This window comes from Cydia splendana, chromosome Z (assembly GCF_910591565.1).
Source record: "Cydia splendana chromosome Z, ilCydSple1.2, whole genome shotgun sequence".
NCBI lineage: Eukaryota > Metazoa > Arthropoda > Insecta > Lepidoptera > Tortricidae > Cydia > Cydia splendana.
In genome coordinates this window covers 43,907,380-43,927,019 of record NC_085987.1, presented here as the reverse complement: position 1 = coordinate 43,927,019, position 19,640 = coordinate 43,907,380, and the positions used below count along the sequence as shown (strand labels likewise).

At 39.7% G+C, this 19,640-nt stretch overlaps 1 protein-coding gene and 1 long non-coding RNA gene across 2 annotated transcripts in view; one reads left to right on the top strand and one right to left on the bottom strand.

The window, feature by feature from the left end:
• The window catches only part of LOC134804157 (uncharacterized), a 460,972-nt gene that overhangs the window by 188,020 nt on the left and 253,312 nt on the right, over positions 1-19,640 (top strand). The gene's annotated exons all lie outside the window — the stretch shown is intronic.
• Positions 513-19,640, bottom strand: part of LOC134804144 (arf-GAP with Rho-GAP domain, ANK repeat and PH domain-containing protein 2) — a 45,569-nt gene continuing 26,441 nt past the window's right edge. The window contains exons 3-12 of the mRNA XM_063777088.1: positions 16,636-16,756; positions 9,543-9,664; positions 8,001-8,124; positions 7,067-7,279; positions 5,199-5,389; positions 4,644-4,880; positions 4,109-4,324; positions 2,773-2,913; positions 1,715-1,836; positions 513-1,409 (exon numbers count right to left, since the gene is read on the bottom strand). Of these exons, the coding sequence (XP_063633158.1) occupies positions 1,277-1,409; positions 1,715-1,836; positions 2,773-2,913; positions 4,109-4,324; positions 4,644-4,880; positions 5,199-5,389; positions 7,067-7,279; positions 8,001-8,124; positions 9,543-9,664; positions 16,636-16,756 (1,620 nt within the window). The 3' untranslated portion in view covers positions 513-1,276. The remainder of the gene's footprint in view (positions 1,410-1,714; positions 1,837-2,772; positions 2,914-4,108; positions 4,325-4,643; positions 4,881-5,198; positions 5,390-7,066; positions 7,280-8,000; positions 8,125-9,542; positions 9,665-16,635; positions 16,757-19,640) is intronic.

The following is a 19,640-nucleotide window of genomic DNA, read 5'->3' as shown; positions in this document are numbered from 1 at the left end:
ATATTTTAATTCATTCATTTATATAATTGAGTTAGACCAAGCTAAGTTGGCAACGATTTTGATAGCCCAGACTGTGCAAGTGTTATTTTAAACTTCAAACTTGCACAGTCTCCAAACCCCCGTCCGCGGGCCTAATCCGGCCAGGCTCCAGGTGTTCAGCCCCCCCCTCCCCTCGGCGCCGACGGTGGCCCGCGCGAAAATTCTCATCAAAATCGCTCTGCCAACTTAGCATGTTATACACTTGCAGATCAAACAAAAATCAGCTTTAGTCCTTGTACGTATACGTGCGTTGTTGAGTCAAATTGTAAAAAAAAGTATGAAACATTTTTGAAATCATGCCATACTTTATTCCAACTCTCATACCAATACTTACGATAAGTGTTGTTTTCACCTTTTACATAATTTAAACATATTTTCCCACAAAATTGGCTATAAATTCATTTTCCCACTAAAACTAAGTTCCTGATTGATTAAATTATTTACCTATATGTATACTTAAAGGTATTTCTATATTAGAATAACAAGAATAACATTTCAATATTGTATATATGTATATGTATACATAACAATAATATTTAGCTTATCAATTACAATACAAAACATATTATTGTCGAAATAAAATGTGTTATCATTTGTTTGATATGCATGACAACTGGCATGTTAGCACCGATTCAGACTTTCCAGTTATTTATTTTTTTAATCGTTCCCAATTTCGAAATATTCGAGAGCATTCAAATGGGTTCTCATAATTGTTTTATGATATGTCGTTTTTAAAACATCTCTTCGCCTTAATATAGGGAGGCAGGGTCAATGCACTGTTATATTTATTTTTGTGGGATAGCCCATGTGATACGCGTTATAAAATTCAGAACACAGACACTTTCATTATGATCTTAAATCTTTTGTTAGACTTGGAATATCTTAATTGTTATCCGATCGGACCTGCTAGCATGAGTTGGGTTCTCGCGCGACTCCATACATCTAGCGCGGCTTCAAGTAGGGACTCGCGCGCCAGAACGCGACTCATGCTAGCCGGTCTGACACTTACAATTCGCGCACAAAATCCGTGGCATCGTGGAGGGATCCGCTCGTCTCTCACTTTTTTCGAAATTCGTGCGTGAATTCTAGGCAAGGGTAGGGGCATTTTGGAGGTCCTGCCTGCTTAAAAAAGCCGTTCAAGCTCCGTACCTAACACGATTACCTATGTCACGCTTTTTATCCTTTATTTCACGTCTGATCTAGAAGGCAGTCTGACGTGTGTGTGTGTGTGTGTGTGTTACGTGATGACGAGACGGGGAGACGGCAGTATGTTTGTGTGCTCGGCGAAGGTCATTGCGGCGGTCCACTTGAGTTGTTCCTCGGTGACAGCGCCGGCTATAGTGCACCCGAACCACGGCCGGTCCTTGCTCCTATAAATACATTTAGTATTAGCAAATTCATCCATTGTACAGATGTAGTGCATAATTATTTTCCATCGTATTTTCACGGAAACGTACGAACTTGCCTTGCTATTGCAGTCAGTTTTTGTACAAAAAGTACTGATGTTGACTGAAGTACGACAAACGAACGTTTCCGAGAAAATAAGATGGAAAACAACTATGCACTACAATGTACAAGATGTGTAAATTCTAAGAAAAAGGGGTTGGCAGATGAAGATGGGGCTGTTCTTATATGTCCAGAAAGCATACAGGAAATAATTAAAAATGAATGGTACCTTTTTTGCTTGTTGCGCGGCACGAAGGTGATGGCCCAGCGCGACTGGGGGTTCCTTTTCGGCTCGTGCCCCACATACCACAGGATATCTTTTATGTTCCACTCGTCAATCTTGTGCGAACCCTGCAAATATGTCAAATAAGTATTTTGATGTATTTTGGAGCACAAAAAGATAAATACATAGATATAATACTCTTTATTGGCACACCGCAGTAAAAAAATACAAAAGAAAAGAAACGATTGATTAAATGTAGAGGCAGACAACCGGCAGTCTTACAAAAAAATGGCCTCTTCGGGGTTTTAAAAGTCTTTAGTTGCGACCGCGAACCCGAAGACACAGTCGAAGAGAGCCCCCATCAAGTTACCCCGACTAACAAGTCTGTCTAAGCTATCCCTGCACACACTTTGCGGTGATAAATTGTGGAAGGGACATGACATGTTTATTTTATTTCCACACTGTCGTTTGTCATCTGGCAATACCTTAACCTTAGTGCGGAGTTAGGGTGGTATTCCATCTGTCCAATATATTTGTTCAATGTGTTTTGCGTCTCACATTTTGCTTAATGAGAGAGTGAGACGCAATGCGATTGCACAGGTGGAATACCACCCTTAGCTTGGTCTGACTCTGATTAAGATGATCGCAGGATGTTGGATCGGAGCAGCGCGCGACCCGTCCTTATGTGCAGAGGCAGGCCCGGATTTAGAGACCTAGGGCCCATAGGCACATTGTATGGCACTTAGAAGTTAGGGGGGCCCCTTCCCATCTCAAAACCATTGCTAGGTTGCCTGGGCCCCTTGTCCCGGGCCTTGTGGGCATAGGGGGAAATCCGGCCCTGGGCAGAGGACGTTTTATCAATCACTACAGCTTATAAAACAAAGTCCGCCGCGTCTGTCTGTTTGTGTGTTTGTTCGCGATAAACTCAAAAACGACTGAACGGATTTTCACGCGGTTTTCACCTATCATGAGAATGATTCTTGAGGAAGGTTTAGGTGTATAATTTGCTAACCCGTGTGAAGCCGGGGCGGGTCGCTAGTAGCTGATATGATGATGAAACAAACCTGTTTGTCCTTGAAGTAGCACAGCTTGCCGTTCTGGAACTCGAACATGTGGAGTTTGAAGGTCTTCATGGACTCGCTGGCGAACCGCAGCTCGGCGCACACCAGCCCCGTACTCCTGAGCGCCTCCATCTCGTGAAGGATCTGTTTGAAGATATTCAACAGTAAAAATGGATACATTTGAAGGCACACATTTCAAAAGCCAAAAAACGATTGATAAAGGTGTCTGGATCATTGCTTTGTATGCGAGTGAGACAAAAAGATAGAAAGAGGTTGGAGGCTTTCGAAATGTGGTGTTGGCGGATGGAGAGGATTAGCTGGACTGAAAGGAAGACGAATGAAGAGGTCCTAAGTATGATAGGAGAAAAGCGATGCTTGTTAAAGGCAATAAGAAATAGTAGAGGCATGATGGGAGCACACCTTATACGGCATGACAACTTTTTCCTTAACATCCTGGAGGGCAGGATTGAAAAGACAAGAGAAGAAGGGAGACCTAGAATTACTTATCTCAGCCAAATAAAAAATAATGCCTCATATGAGGAATATAAAGACTGCCACAAGAAAGAAATGATTGGCGATTACTCCACCGACAAGAGCAAAGCTCTTAAGTTATGATGATGATGATGAAGTCAATTTGAAAATTGGGCGCCATCTTGTTTATCTACATTTTTGGTGTGATCGCTTCGTAGGGTTGGAACCCACCTTATTCTCTCTGACCAGCAGATAGTTGTCCTTCCTATCATCCTCGTCCCAGTACCCCTACAAACATGAGGTGATGGGGGTTGGAACCCACCTTATTCTCTCTGACCAGCAGATAGTTGTCCTTCCTATCATCCTCGTCCCAGTACCCCTACAAACATGAGGTGATGGGGGTTGGAACCCACCTTATTCTCTCTGACCAGCAGATAGTTGTCCTTCCTATCATCCTCGTCCCAGTACCCCTACAAACATGAGGTGATGGGGGTTGGAACCCACTTTATTCTCTCTGACCAGCAGATAGTTGTCCTTCCTATCATCCTCGTCCCAGTACCCCTACAAACATGAGGTGATGGGGGTTGGAACCCACCTTATTCTCTCTGACCAGCAGATAGTTGTCCTTCCTATCATCCTCGTCCCAGTACCCCTACAAAGATGAGGTGATGGGGGTTGGAACCCACCTTATTCTCTCTGACCAGCAGATAGTTGTCCTTCCTATCATCCTCGTCCCAGTACCCCTACAAACATGAGGTGATGGGGGTTGGAACCCACTTTATTCTCTCTGACCAGCAGATAGTTGTCCTTCCTATCATCCTCGTCCCAGTACCCCTACAAACATGAGGTGATGGGGGTTGGAACCCACCTTATTCTCTCTGACCAGCAGATAGTTGTCCTTCCTATCATCCTCGTCCCAGTACCCCCAGCGCAGCACCACGTCCAGCACCACCTCATCGATATGCACCACTCGCTTCATGGACTCGTTACATATCACTTCTTCTAACATGAGGAGATGGGAGTCCATGTTGGCTTTCTCGGAGAGTTGGACGCATATGTCTGCGCTTGTTGTGCTTGGTGTTAGCTGTGGGAGAAGGTTTTTGTTATTTATATTATGCTGAAAGCCAACATTACAGATATGTTTCTATAAAAAGGCGTAGTTATTAACTACAAAACTAAGGAGTCGTAGATTTTTTGTAAATATTGGAATTATAAAAATAGGACATTATCGAAGATGCTAGAAAATGAGCAATACTTAGATGGTTGAGCTAGTTTTAGGGTCGACCCGTCAGGAGATGCTCGACGATCCATCTTCTTCCTAAGCATTCTCATAAGCACTCGTCGTACGGTACCCTTTCGCCTATATTCGGCCTCGTTCGGCCCCTACACGACCTGGTACTCACCGAGACCTGATAGCACGTCGTCCGATCCTTCACATAGATCCACGCCTTCAAATCACCAGCCGCCTTCGGTGCAGAAGGCGCTCTGTTACTAAGCACTCTCATCAGTACTCGCCGTACGGCCCCCTCTCGACGCTTTTCGGCCTCGGTAGGCTCCCATACGGCCTCGTAGTTGGCTATTAGGTCGCGGACTACGTAGACCTCTTTGGAATACCAGGATGTGTTCAGGGTATTGCTCGTCTGTAAGAAAAAAAACATATTTAGGTATTCATAAAATAAAATCAACGGCATCTTTATAATAGTCCATTCACAGTATAATGAATGTTAGGATTTTAGTGGCACTTTATAAACTGTGATACTTAGTGGGTTCTCTCTTATTGAATTTCCAATGTACTGACATTAATGGATAACTATTTGCCATTCTTTTACGTATATTGGAAGTCAGGCCGTCGATAGGTAAACTCCCCATGACAGCTCTAAATTGCCATGATAATTCTGGACTCTTATCATCATGAACTATATCAATATTTCCGCGCATGTTTGACTATTTGTACTTACCAAAGCAGCCGGCATTAAAGTAGGCGCCCACACAGACGCAAGATTCTCCGCGCTCATCTTATTAGCGTGCGCCATACTGTGCAGAAAGTGCAAGTGCGCGAATAACTTGCGCGCCGTGTTACGCGCCACCAGAGGAAGAGATGACATCACTCGGCGGTAGATGGCGTTGCGGGCTGCCGGATCGTCTTGATCTGAAAACAGTGAATTTATTAATACGGCAAGTTTTCAGTTTTTACAGATGTAGTGCCTAACTAATTATTTTCCAGCGTATTTTCGCGGAAACGATCGTATCTGTCATGCTACTTCAATCAACCTCCGTAATTTTTGTACCGAGACTGACTGAAATAGCAAGACATGTTCGTACGTTTCCGTGAAAATATGATGGATAATAATTATGCACTACAACTGTAACATAATGTTGGTCACGGCGTAACGTTTTAGCAACGTTTAAATGTTTCTCTCTCATCTAGAATTGGCCTGATGACAAATTTTGAAATCCTTTTTATTATTGTCGGTACACTTGTATTGGTTCCGAAAAACACAATATTTCAGCTATACTCATAAGATTTAACATAACTAATTGCATTTTATTATAGCTAGTTTAAAACTCGCGCGAAAACGCCTCGCACGACATTTGTGACGTCACCATTTAGTTGGTGGTAGGGTGGTAGACATTGTTTACATACTTACAGTTGCGAATTTCCCTTGAATCCGAATGATATTGTTAATTCAGCACCATATATTACGATTAGGGATTATAAATACACTACAAAAATTTATCACAATAACTCATTTTACACAAAAACTCTCACACGGTTGCAATTTAAGACGAATTATGTAGATACATGTACATTTTGAGTGAAAATCACCGAGCGCCGGTTTTACTTTTTAATTTTTATTTTTTTCTAGTTACGACAGCCAACATGGCAATGATAGTTCCATTCAGCCAAATAATGAAATAAGTTTGTTGGCGAAATATCGTATTATGTAGCATTTTATTTAGACAATAACAAATAGATATCTACTTTATATCGTTTAATAATATTTTTTGGACGTAATAAATGTTTAGTGGCGAAATAACATTTTTTTTGCACCTTCGTACTCTTTGGTGAGAACGTATGGATTTCGGTCAATGAGGTTGTCTATGTTGCTCTAAGAAATATGTTATGGATTGATGACGTCACTGTTTAGAACGCTTCTGATTGGCGTTTCAGTAATAATGGCCGATTGGAGAATTTTGCACTTTTATTTTATTGAATATATTAATAATCCTTCAGTTTATACTGAGATTGGGCTATTTTTTTTAATCATATTAACATATATGTTTCTTTGAAACCATTATTTCCATGATTCTTTGTTACTTGCAACAGGCCTATTGAACGTGTTTTTATGTAAAATGTATGTAAGTACGTGGGAATACCTGTGAATTTCAATAGGAGCAATACACAAAAAAATAGAAAAAATACGAAAACAGCGGGCAAAGTAGTCGGGTAGGTCTCTAACAACCCTCAACACATTTGAGATGTGTTGTTGTCTCGGGCCGGCGTCTAAAGCAAGAGACATAATTTTTAATGCGTCCCGGGGATAAACTTGGATTAGTAGGGTTATATTGTGACGACCGGTCTGGCCTAGTGGGTAGTGACCCTGCCTGTGAAGCCGATGGTCCTGGGTTCGAATCCCAGTAAGGGCATTTATTTGTGTGATGACACAGATATTTGTTCCTTATTTTCTATGTATTTAAGTATTTATATATTATATATATCGTTGTCTGAGTACCCACAACACAAGCCTTCTTGAGCTTACTGTGGGACTTGGTCAATCTGTGTAAGAATCTCATATAATATTTATTTATTATTATGTATATTTACCTAACGCAGCCAGCATGGCTTCTCTCTTAGCCTGCGACATGAGCGGCTCGGGCAGATCTCTGAAGAACCTCTTCAGCACGCCAGCTACATCGTGCTCGGAATGCGTGCCAGGGCTCAGCTGGACCGACCACGCGTCCCTGCGGAACCGCGCCAGGAGTTCGGATAGTACTACGTTGCTGCCTGCGCGGCGGTATATGCCTTCGGAAAGACTTCCTGTTAACAAATTGCACTGTTATTCACCTTATTTACAGTCTTAAGGATCATGTGATATTTCAATGATATGTTACAGGACTTACAGGTATTGAGATTACTATCTTAGAAGTTTATTTTCTTACCCCCTTATTCATAAACGCGCTACAAACCTCGATTAGCTAATAATCGTTTGTCTTTATCTGTCATTTAGACATATGTATTTGTAAGAAAGGGATAAAACATAATTTAACTAAATCAGGCCCGTAAAGTTTTATGAATAAGGGGGTTAGTGTGCACTAGGTACTTTTACTGGATTGAAATATCGTTCGTAGAGACAAATACACACGCACAATAGATGGTTGTATATATAGTCGGACCAAGAAAAGTCTGCAGCGGATTTGATAGTCCACGCAGTGCAAGTGTCATTTATACGTGATAATTTCATAGAAGGATGACGTTTAAAATAACACGTGCACTAACACTACAATAACAAATCCGCTGCAGACTTTTCATGGACTGACTTTATAAAAATTTGTTTTACAGTCTTCATGAAATCAAAACGGGAACACTGAAAAACACAACCAAAGATGTTTCTGCGAGTTATATTATTTTAAAGTCAGTGCATTATAAACTCATATAAAGATGGTGTATTCATTGCGCCAGTCTTCGTTCCTCATAGAGTTCACGTTTTATAATAAAAGTACTAAGTGATTTGAGAGTTCGTTCATAACCAAATACTAACCATGGGCATATATGAAGCTTAGGCACTTGTCCACGATGGCGGGAACGTCCTCTTTGGTCAACTGTTGATGGTGTATTTGAGCTCCGTTGTTGTGAGCAGCTAATTTTACCATGTATCGCCATCCCTGTAATATAAGAATAGTATAGTTTTACTTCTTTCTATGGCAATTTAACCATGAAACTTTGTACTTGTCTTTGTTCATTTTGTTGATGCCAACTTTAGTTATTTCAACATAATGAAATGATTTTTCAATTAGCATATATTCTGTAAAGGAAGTAGTCTATGGTACGCTCAAGGAATTTGATTTCTGTGCCACTCTGTACCTGGTCACAATGACATTCAATATGCACGAGTAAGCAGCTAGGGATCTCATACTAAAACATTTCCTTACGTTTTATTTAAAAAAATATTGTATACCAACAATATACATAAACGCAATGTTTCACCGACAAAATCGCAATTTCCTTGTTTTCCATACCTCGAAACGGCCTCTAAGTTACATGGTGACATCACGATGTATTGCCATTTTGTTAGAAGCGTTTCGTCAGTAAAGTGCGGGTTGCCAGACTTTGACCATCATTTGTGACTTTTTGTATTGCTTTAAGACAATGGGTCCCATACCACAGATTAATAAATAGTTACTACGTAACAGATACTTCATTCCCAAACAAAAGCAAAAATACCTACGCTATAATAGCCTACAGAACCTTAATAATAATACCTGCTGCTCAGGACAAGAAGAAATGTACTATAATTACGCGCACAAAGAGTCGAGACTGTGTTGCCCGCCGTTCGAGTCACGTGCCAACGCGTCATCGTAAGAATGCGCTAGGGTTGTAGCTACCCTACCTATGATGATTATTGTAATAAAACGAATGTTGCGAATCAAATATGTTTTGGTTTTAATATAATGATTTATAATTTTTTCACTTCTTGGAATTCTCTGTTATCAAAATTGAATAAGTAGTTGAAAATATCCTAAATCGCGTAAATAATTTTAATAAATATTCAGGAGCAAAGCAACGGACAATCAACGGTTTTTAAAAGTTGTAATACGGTGCTACCAGGCCGATTAATTATTACGTCGTCAAAGTTATTTAAAAATACTTTTTCTAACCCTTCAATATAATTATTAAACTTTCAGGTGGGACCTTTAGCCCGCCATAAAAAGATGAATTTTTATTATAGGCTTTTTCCTTTTTTTGACTTTTTCACCATACTGCACAATATTTACGTGGTTACGGCATTTCGAAGCATAAGCGCGGGAAACGCCCGGTGCAATGCGGTGCGAGCGCTGAGGCGGGCGTTCGGCGGCCCTCTGTCGGTTGTATCGTCGACGATACGCCGAGCGGTAGGCATATAGCGCGTGGCCTTGAGCGTGTGACGGAGGCCTGCCCATACAGACATTTGAAAACAAACCTGATCGATTGATACCATTCATAAAAAATTGACAAATACTCTATTCCGTGAGGGTAAAACAAAAGCCAGTGGTAACCATTATAGCCTGTGGGCCATTAACCCCCTACAGTTCAAGTCGCTCACCTTAAGGTCCCTCTCGGTGGGGAACCGCAGGTAGATGGTGGCGTGTGGACAGTCCATGAGCAGGTTTCCGCTGCCGTCCGTCGGCATCGCTTGTTTAGTCTCCTCGTCTGCATCTTGCGTCACTGGAATCAGGACATGACCAGAAGTCAGTAACTCCTTAATAAGTGGAAATTGTCTTTATACAATTGTAGGGTATAAAAATTAATGAGCAACTGAGAATAAGGGATTCGATTCGCCTTCGAGAAATCCAGTGATTTAGCGGGAAGCGGGAATAATGATCAACCTTTAGGTAAATCATACATGTCATGAGCGTTGTGAGTAGGCAATCATAAAAGTGAATATTCAAGTGCGGGCAGTATCGCAGGAAGACTGTCGAGTAATTGGCCTGATGACAAATTTTGAAATCCCTTTTAATATTATCGGTACACTTGTATTGGTTCCGAAAAACACAATATTTCAGTTATACTCATAAGATTTAACATAAATAATTGCATTTTATTATAGCTAGTTTAAACCTCGCGCGAAAACGCCTCACACGCCATTTGTGACGTCATAAATTATGGTGGTAGACATTGTTTACATACTTACAGTTACGAATTTCCCTTGAATCCGAATGATATTGTTAATTCAGCACCATATATTACGATTAGGGGTGATAAATACATTACAAAAATTGTTCACAATAACTCATTTTATACAAAGACTCTCACACGGTTGCAATTTAAGATGAATTATTTAGATACATGTAAATTTTGAGTGAAAATCACCGAGCGCCGGGTTTACTTTTTAATTTTTTCTAGTTACGACAGCCAACATGGCAATGATAGTTCCATTCAGCCAAAAAATTAAAAAATTTTTTTTGTGAAATGTCGTATTATTTAGCGTTTTATTTATATAATAACAAATAAATATTTACTTTATATCGTGTAATAATATTTTTTGGACGTAATAAATGTTTAGTAGCGAAATAATATTTTTTTTGAACTTCCAAACTCTTTGGTGAGGACGTAATGGATTACAGTCAATGAGGTTGTCTATGTTGCTCTAAGAAATATGTCATACATTGATGACGTCAATTCTTAGCTCGATTCTGATTCGCGTTTCAGTCAAAATGGCCGATTAGAGAATTTTGCAGTTTTATTTTATTGAATATATTAATAATCCTAATGTTTATACTGAGATTGAGCCATTTTTTAGAATCGTATTTACGTATATGTTTCTTTGAAACCATTATTTCCATGATTCTTTGTTACTGTCATCAGGCCAATTGTAACAGCGCGCTACAGGCGACCTCCGTCAAGGCGGGATTTGCGGCTATAACCGCAGAGCAGAACAAGCGGCGCAAATATGCTGTCCTCAGCCAGGGCTACATATTTGCGCCGTTTGGCGTAGCAACCAAGGAGCCTGAACCTGCGCGAACATAAAGGTATGTGATTGTGCACTGTTCTAAGTTGTTATTTCTCGTGAATTCGATATACTGAAATATTTGATACCAAAGAAATTTTCGTCTTAATGTAAATTCATACAGTCCATTTCAATATTATTTCCATTCAATTTCTCGATTAAACAATTGTTATTAATAAAAAAACTTCTTTAACAGCGTAGGTAGATGATATTGAATAAAAACGATACGTCAAGGGTGCTGCAACATTCTCAACTGGCCATCAATGGACCTTGTCTTTGCAATAAGAATTGCCATTTAAATAGTGTGGACGACGGTAGAATATGACTGGCAATTGTGTAAAAATAGAAGCAAAACAAACAGGCAAACAAAAGATTCAGCCCGTGTTGCAGGGTAATAGGACACCTCTGGAGTTGCAGGCGTCCATAGGCTACGGTGACTGCTTACCATCAGGCGGGTCGTATGCTTGTTTGCCACCGATGTGGTTAAAAAAAAAAGGTAAAAAGATTATTTGTGAGGAAAAGGTAGATTTTCTGTGCCTGTTCTGTGACTAGACTGTTGACTAATCGCTGAATCACGAAATATTTTCCAGCTATGATATCACACCCGGTATCTTTTGACTTGACCCGTGCTCTATAATTCGCTACGCAAAAAATATTAGCATACGATTGAAATTTGGACCAGCAATCTGCGAGACGGTAGGATGGCTTTTATCATCTGTCATTCTAACATGTACCTATTTAAGTGCAACCATGATAACCGTATTGGTCAAGATAGATAGGCGGATCAGCGACAAAGTCTTTTTAATTATTTTTTTTATTTTTTTATTTTATTTATTTGGAGAACCAACAGCTATGACAATACCATAGAAATTATAGTGGATACAGAAAGCCAATTATAGGAACTCACGGGTAGTAACATAGAATTAGTTAATTAGCAGAGAACGTACCGCAGTTCAAATGGTGATACTGCTGACGATTTCACAATAGGCCTGATGACAAATTTTGAAAACCCTTTTAATATCGTCGGTACACTTGTATTAGTTCCGAAAAACACTATATTTCAGTTATACTCATAAGATTTAACATAGATAATTGTATTTTATTATAGCTAGTTTAAACTTCGCGCGAAAACGCCTCGCATGCCATTTGTGACGTCATCATTTAGTTGGTGGTAGGGTGGTAGATATTGTTTACATACTTACAGTTACGAATTTCCCTTGAATCCGAATGATATTGTTAATTCAGCACCATATATTACGATTAGGGATGATAAATACATTACAAAAATTTATTACAAGAACTCATTTTACACAAAAACTCTCACACGGTTGCAGTTTAAGATGAATTATTTAGATACATGTAAATTTTGAGTGAAAATCACCGAACGCCGCTTTTACTTTTTAATTTTTCATTTTTTCTAGTTATGACAGCCAACATGGCAATGATAGTTCCATTCAGCCAAATAATTAAAAAAGTTTGTTGTTGAAATATCGTATTATTTAGCATTTTATTTAAATAATAACAAATAGATATCTACTTTATATCGTGTAATAATATTTTTTGGACGTAATAAATGTTTAGTGGCGAAATAACATTTTTTTTGCACCTTTCGAACTCATTGGTGCCCACGTATAGATTTCGGTCAATGAGGTTGTCTATGTTGCTCTAAGAAATATGTTATGGATTGATGACGTCACTGTTTGGAACGTTTCTGATTGGCGTTTCAGTAAAAATGGCCGGTTGGAGAATTTTGCACTTTTATTTTATTGAATATATTAATAATCCTTCAGTTTATACTGAGATTGGGCCATTTTTTAGAATCATATTAACATATATGTTTCGTTGAAACCATTATTTCCATGATTCTTTGTTACTTGCAACAGGCCTATTATCGCCAAACGATACTTTAGCGGTCAACAGTGACAGTGACTTCCGACGCGTGACGTCACAGACCGGAATATCAAGGTTTCGTATTTGCAGGGGCAAAGTTCGCGCGCAGGTCACCAGAGCGCTGACTCAGAGTGACGCATTCACTCGTCAATCAACTGTTTTACTGGTTCCTAATAAATCGCACGACGACTTAAGGACCGTATCGTTAATTATGGGTACAGATAAAACCTGGTCTAAATGTTGACGTGTGTATTATTTTGTTTTACTATGTTCTTAAGGTATAATTTGGGGGTATTTTTAAGCCATATCTGATATAAGAAGGTTTTACATTTATTTTATTTTAGGGACTTTATGATGATTTTAATACCGTCTAGCAAATATAATTTGGACAAGCCTATCGAGCTTAATTTGAGACTATTTCACCGATTCCTTGGTACGATTTAAAGAAACAAAAGGTTAATATGCTGCCAAAATACGAGTATGCCATCTAAGTGTCCTTTTCATGATTGCTCAATTGAACATCCACAGAATAAATGTGGTGAATTTTTATCTTCACATGAAAACGACTTTTTATGCAACATTTTGGATTCCCGTCAATTTCTGACGCAAGCGAAATGAGAGAAACAGCTAAAAGAATCTACCGAAATCCAAAGCCTAACGGACATTCATGGCGTTGAACCATGGCTAGAGCAGGTCGATAGAAACGCTCCATGATGGTTATATTGTATACCAAAGTCGGGGTTGTCGTAAGTAACATGCCATATTCTCTAAAAGGCCACCATGCACAGATCCAAAACTTTTTTTCCAACTAAAAGAAATGATTAGACTATGCCCAGATGTTTCGCTTTACGAATCATATGTAATTGCTGTTTACATAGTACGATTTTTTTTTGTAATATATCGTCTTGTTCGCAAACCGCAAATTTTCTTGTAGTATTTGTCCAAAATCGTTGTAGTTACTCGTCGGGAGGATTATGTAAATATTGTCCAAACCATATGCTTTACGTGATCTCCCAGGACGAAATGTTACTTATTATTAAAGCACTAATTAAACTATATGTGTAATTTTTTAATAAAAATATAATACCAGAAAAAACGGCTAAGTAAAGTTGTATCCATAATAAACGATACAGTCCTTACTTACTTAACTGTGCCCTTACCACGAATAAAAGTGTGTACAAGTGCCACCCCAGACTAGCGACTTTTGAGCGTCGGCGTCTAGTCAGTGATATGGGAAAAGGGCTGTTGCGTCCAAAAGGTTAACGGCTGTTGTGGCGAGGCAGAATTATAGGACGGGTTATGAGTTATGATTTTACCAGTATAGTTATGTGCGCTTAGGTTGCATTTACGTTAAAGATTAGTCATTATAGTATTTTTATACTTTTGAAATATAGTGTGTATTACTTATTAATTTTTCCACCTTACAATCACTTTAAAAAATAAACGTACAGTGAGCTGCGAAATTGCATGGAGTAATTATGAATAAATTCATTGACAAAGTCGCCATGCACTTCTGCGACTGATGGTACATCAACATTAGGTACCTAGTCTACAAAATTTTAGTACTATGAATTACATACTGTGTCATCATACCGAAACAAATATTGGTCTAAATTCTAGTCAGACACAAATCAATATATATGGATGGTGTTTAGCAAAAATGAGTCATCCCACATCCATTTTGCAATAAAATGTCAACTTTAAGCGTAAATTTTTTGAGATGACATCTTATTGAAAAATTAATGTGGGTTGACACATTATTGCTTAACAGCATCCATATTATCCTTTACTAATACTCGCTGGTAAAGCATACTTGAGTAGGTATTTAGCATATTTACGTGATACTACATTATTTTATTATTTATAAAATACCTTCGTGCTCGTTCATTTCCGCGAGCGAGTAAAGGTCGTTCGAAGGATACTTCCCTATATTAGACCTTAATTCAATGCAGTAAGGCTTTAATTGAATATTTACTAGAGTCTAACAGTAAAACAGGTCTCCCAATGTTAGCCTAAGATTAGCCGCTGCTAATGATTCTATACTGAGGGCCTACCGCGAACCACGTTCGACGTGCTGCCTCCTTGTCACACTTACGTATGAATTTACAAGTGTGACTGAGAGGCAACACGTCGAACGTGGTTCGCGGTAGGCCCGCTGTTGTCAAAGAATTATTGATACAAGTTGTATCTTATCTTATAAAACAAAGTCCCCCGCCGCGTCTGTCTGTTGGTGTGTATGTATGTTCGCGATAAACTCAAAATCTACTAAACGGATATTCATGCGGTTTTTCACCTATCAATAGAGTGATTCTTGAGGAAGGTTTAGGTGTGTAATTTGTTAAGGGTTTGTGTAACCGTGCGACGCCAGGGCGGGTCGCTAGTACTTACTATTGTTAAGTTCATCTTGTGTAATGCTATTACTTCACTAAATTTTAATGAGAGAAAAATGTATAAATAAAAGGCTTATTATTAACCGGGCAACTAACATATTAAACAGGAACTTTCACTGGGCATATAATAATATAATTTGGCTGTGCATTAATTAATATTTTAGCACCAATAAATTTATATTAGCCTCAAATTTAAGCATCATATTATTAAAAAACTGGCAGAAAAATCATACTACCAAAAAAAATTAGGTTGGGGTCTAAAATAATAAGTTGGCAACTAAATATTAAAGCGATCATAAAATTCATAAAAAGAGTATTTCGTAAAATTCTACGGCCAAACCGTTACGTAATATCACCGTGTCGATACTGGACGGTTCCTATCGTAAACCAATATCATGGTAGATAAGACACGTAACGTCTGTAAACTGTCATTCCCGCATGGCTGGTCTTTGTTCAATATTTCATACCGAGCGAGAAGCGCGAATGACGGCCCGATTCGAAGAATGCTTATGAGATATCACAGCGATACGATACTGATCTGTCAGTGTCAAAAGTGAAATATTTTCAACCAAAACGGCACTTTTGACACAGTTTTCGTAATAATATTCGTCGAGTATGCCCAGCAAAACTCCTCTACAGATCACATTTCTCAGGCGATTCTCGTGATATTTCGTGAGCAGGTTATAGAATAGAACCTGCTCACAAAAACATAGGTATTTGGTGGTTCACGAGGTCTACAGCTCACAATGGCAGTAGTATGATTACCGACGCATCTCGTCTTCCTCAGGTCGACGGTGCAGAGCCCGCTCTCCCTACTGGTATAGTAGACGAGCACCCTACGTACCAGCATCACCCATGCTCCTCGCCATTCTGCCCAGTGCAGAGCTTGGATCTGCTGCCAGTTATATATGTAGCTAGTAACTTACCGACGCATCTCGTCTTCCTCAGGTCGACGGTGCAGAGCCCGCTCTCCCTACTGGTATAGCAGACGAGCACCCTACGTACCAGCATCACCCATGCTCCTCGCCATTCTGCCCAGTGCAGAGCTTGGATCTGCTGCCAGTTGTATATGTAGCTAGTAACTTACCGACGCATCTCGTCTTCCTCAGGTCGACGGTGCAGAGCCCGCTCTCCCTACTGGTGTAGTAGACGAGCACCCTACGTACCAGCTTCACCCATGCTCCTCGCCATTCTGCCCAGTGCGGGGCTTGGATCTGCTGCCAGTTGTATATGTAGCTAGTAACTTACCGACGCATCTCGTCTTCCTCAGGTCGACGGTGCAGAGCCCGCTCTCCCTACTGGTGTAGTAGACGAGCACCCTACGTACCAGCATCACCCATGCTCCTCGCCATTCTGCCCAGTGCGGGGCTTGGATCTGCTGCCAGTTGTATATGTAGCTAGTAACTTACCGACGCATCTCGTCTTCCTCAGGTCGACGGTGCAGAGCCCGCTCTCCCTACTGGTGTAGTAGACGAGCACCCGACGTATCAGCATCACCCATGCGCCTTTCCATTCGCCGCTCACGCCTTCCTGTAGCGAACAATAATTCAGGTTATAGGTTTAATTATTAACCTCCTTATTGATAAAACTTTACAATTAACCCACAATCAGTTAGTTTATGTTCTATTTCTTTCTTACCAATACACAAAGTCGAAATGATAGATAAAGATAAACGCTTAATAGCTAATTGAGGCTTGTTGTGCGAACAGGAATAACGCCATAAACCTATACGACTTTTGCACATTATTTTACTAAACGTGATGTAATCGAGTAATCGTATAAATTAGTTCTCATGTTTTAAACGTCATGTTACGTACTTGACCGCAGGAAAATATACAATCATGTAGCGTGACACTAAACCTCGGGCCCCAACCGAGATGAGTCAGCCAATTTCATTGAATTCCAATCAAAGTTTCGGCTTACACCAATCGCAAATGCGTAGAAAACAAAAACAAAATAAATTCGCTCAAATAATGAATATTAATGAATATGTCTTCATCAACAGTGATTCTTACAATTGCTTGCAGAGAGTAAATCTTAAGTTAGGTATAAAGTAGGAGGAGAGCTTACGGCAATTATAAGGGCCACCCCACACTAGCGTCTTTTGAGCGTCGGCGACTAGTCAGCGCTATGGAAAATGGCGTCGCTGCGCGGTTGCACCAACGTTGCGTCGAGCAGCAGCCATAGAGTTGACTAGACGCCGACGCTCGGGAGACGCTAGTGTGGGGCGGCCCTTACTTTGAATATGAGTAGTAGATCATTGAAAGGATTCGCATAGCAGTTTACTTAGTAAATATTTAACAAGAACACACCTACAAAAGCTTTGTCTACGGAACAGACCATTTTCTCTGTTCCGTCGCGTAAATGTTTCCCAATATGTCATTGCTCTTAAATAATCAATAGCCCAAGCAACACCACATATATCGCTGAGCATACAGTTCATTCAAACAATAACACAAAACAATGCATATGCATTTTAACGTGTTTCCACACATCTTTTAAAACCAAACATTCCCTTGGGATTGGAAGATAAGCATGTTCTCCCTTAATTGGAGAAAAACCCACGTAATTGACCAATAGTGGACCGTATGTCTTAGATAATAAGGTTTACGAAGCGTCAGTTAATAGGACGATGGTTCATAATGTTCACATGTTCATATTCACTTCATATTGCACCTTTAGAAAATAAACAATCGCTTGGCATAAAATTAAGACAATCGCTTGGCAAAAAATTAAGACAATCGCTTGGCAAAAAATTAAGACAATCGCTTGGCAAAGAAGTAACAATGCACTTTAGGGATTTTGATGACGGGAATATGGTATATTATACAATAGGGGCTGTGCATGCTATTGTGGCATAAATCTACAACTTAAATTGCAATAGGTGCCACGCTGCCTGCTAGTTTAACCTTTTGGATGCCAATGACCGATATATCCGAAGCGCAGGTCCAACCACAGAATAAGTAATAGCAAAGAGAATAGGTAGTATAGAGCGGTCCTGTCATAGTAAAATTTGTAGTCACAGTAAATTTACTGCCATCTATCGACACACGACTAAAACTCAAAATGAAAACGTATAAAACTATCGAAAAAACGTATATATATAGATAAATGATTTTATTATTTTTATATCATTTTGACCCATGTTCATTCACTGATACCTATGTGTTAAAATTGTTAAATATAAAACGGTGTCGTCAACGCCATCTAGCCGACCATAGGCCAAAGGTGTCATCTATCCGAGAATGACTTTTTCTTGATTTCCGAGGCACGTTTTTTTCTTAGACTTTATTCATCTTATACGGAGTTACATAGGTCTTTGGTAATAGTAATACTACCGTACAGAAATGACACTTCCTACAAAACCGAAGTTTTACAGCGATTCAGGGTCGAATCATGATCCCTTTCTAACTTATGGCACTATCCCTTTCGGCTATTTAGGGTTGTCAAAATTCAAGTTATTATCTTATCTGTGGTCGTACACGCAAAGGGACGTCAAGTTGTGTCAACCCTAATAATTGCTCGGAGCAATTCTGAGCCGAACGGAGCCGAGTTTGCCCGAAGTCAGGAGTGTCTCCCCACTGGTCCAACGCCAACGACGGATTAATCGGTCACAGACCACAGAGCAACGCAGACCTACGTGCATATGCATAAAGTTCAATTTCAGTTTTGACACTTCCGTGACGTGGCGTCCGCGTGACAGCTTTTGTGTTTGACACGGCGTCGAAAAGGTTAACGTAAGCTGTGTGCGTTGTATTGTAAGCACTAACGGAAACTGAGGGCGGATACAGAAGGACTGTAACCCGAATGCAACTTGTATGGAACTGCACGCCGACAGCACGCCAACTGCAATGTCGGCGTGCAGTTCCCATACAAGTTGCAGTCGGGTTGCAGTCCGTCTGTAATGGCCCTTAAACTTTACACTGGAATTATGCGGCTGTAAACAAAGTACATTCTTGCATTGTAACACGGTATTAATATTAACACAATTTACACAGTTCAACAACTTTTACCAAACATCAAATCAATTTGAGCGTTGGGAGAAATTCTGCTTGAAAATGAATAAGTAGTTAGAGTTTTAAATTACAATAAGATAATGTCACCTGTTTAACATCTGTTAATTGTAAGATTGTGTTGTTTCAAATAAATTATGTTCATTTCTATATGTAACGAACGCTTTAGAGTCTGTGCGCAAAGAGAATATACATTCCACGACTCTTCTCTTTTCGAACAGACTCTAGTTGTGTGACAAGTGTGTTTGTGTAGGCAAATATACAATTAAAACAAGACCCCATCTTCGCTTTCTCGGCCAAGTACAACCAAATACTCGTTCAAAACAAAAGTGCTAAAAATGTGTTGTGTGAATGTAAGTCTGTTTTAGGTTTTTAACGGGTTGCCCCGATAATCGTTTAGC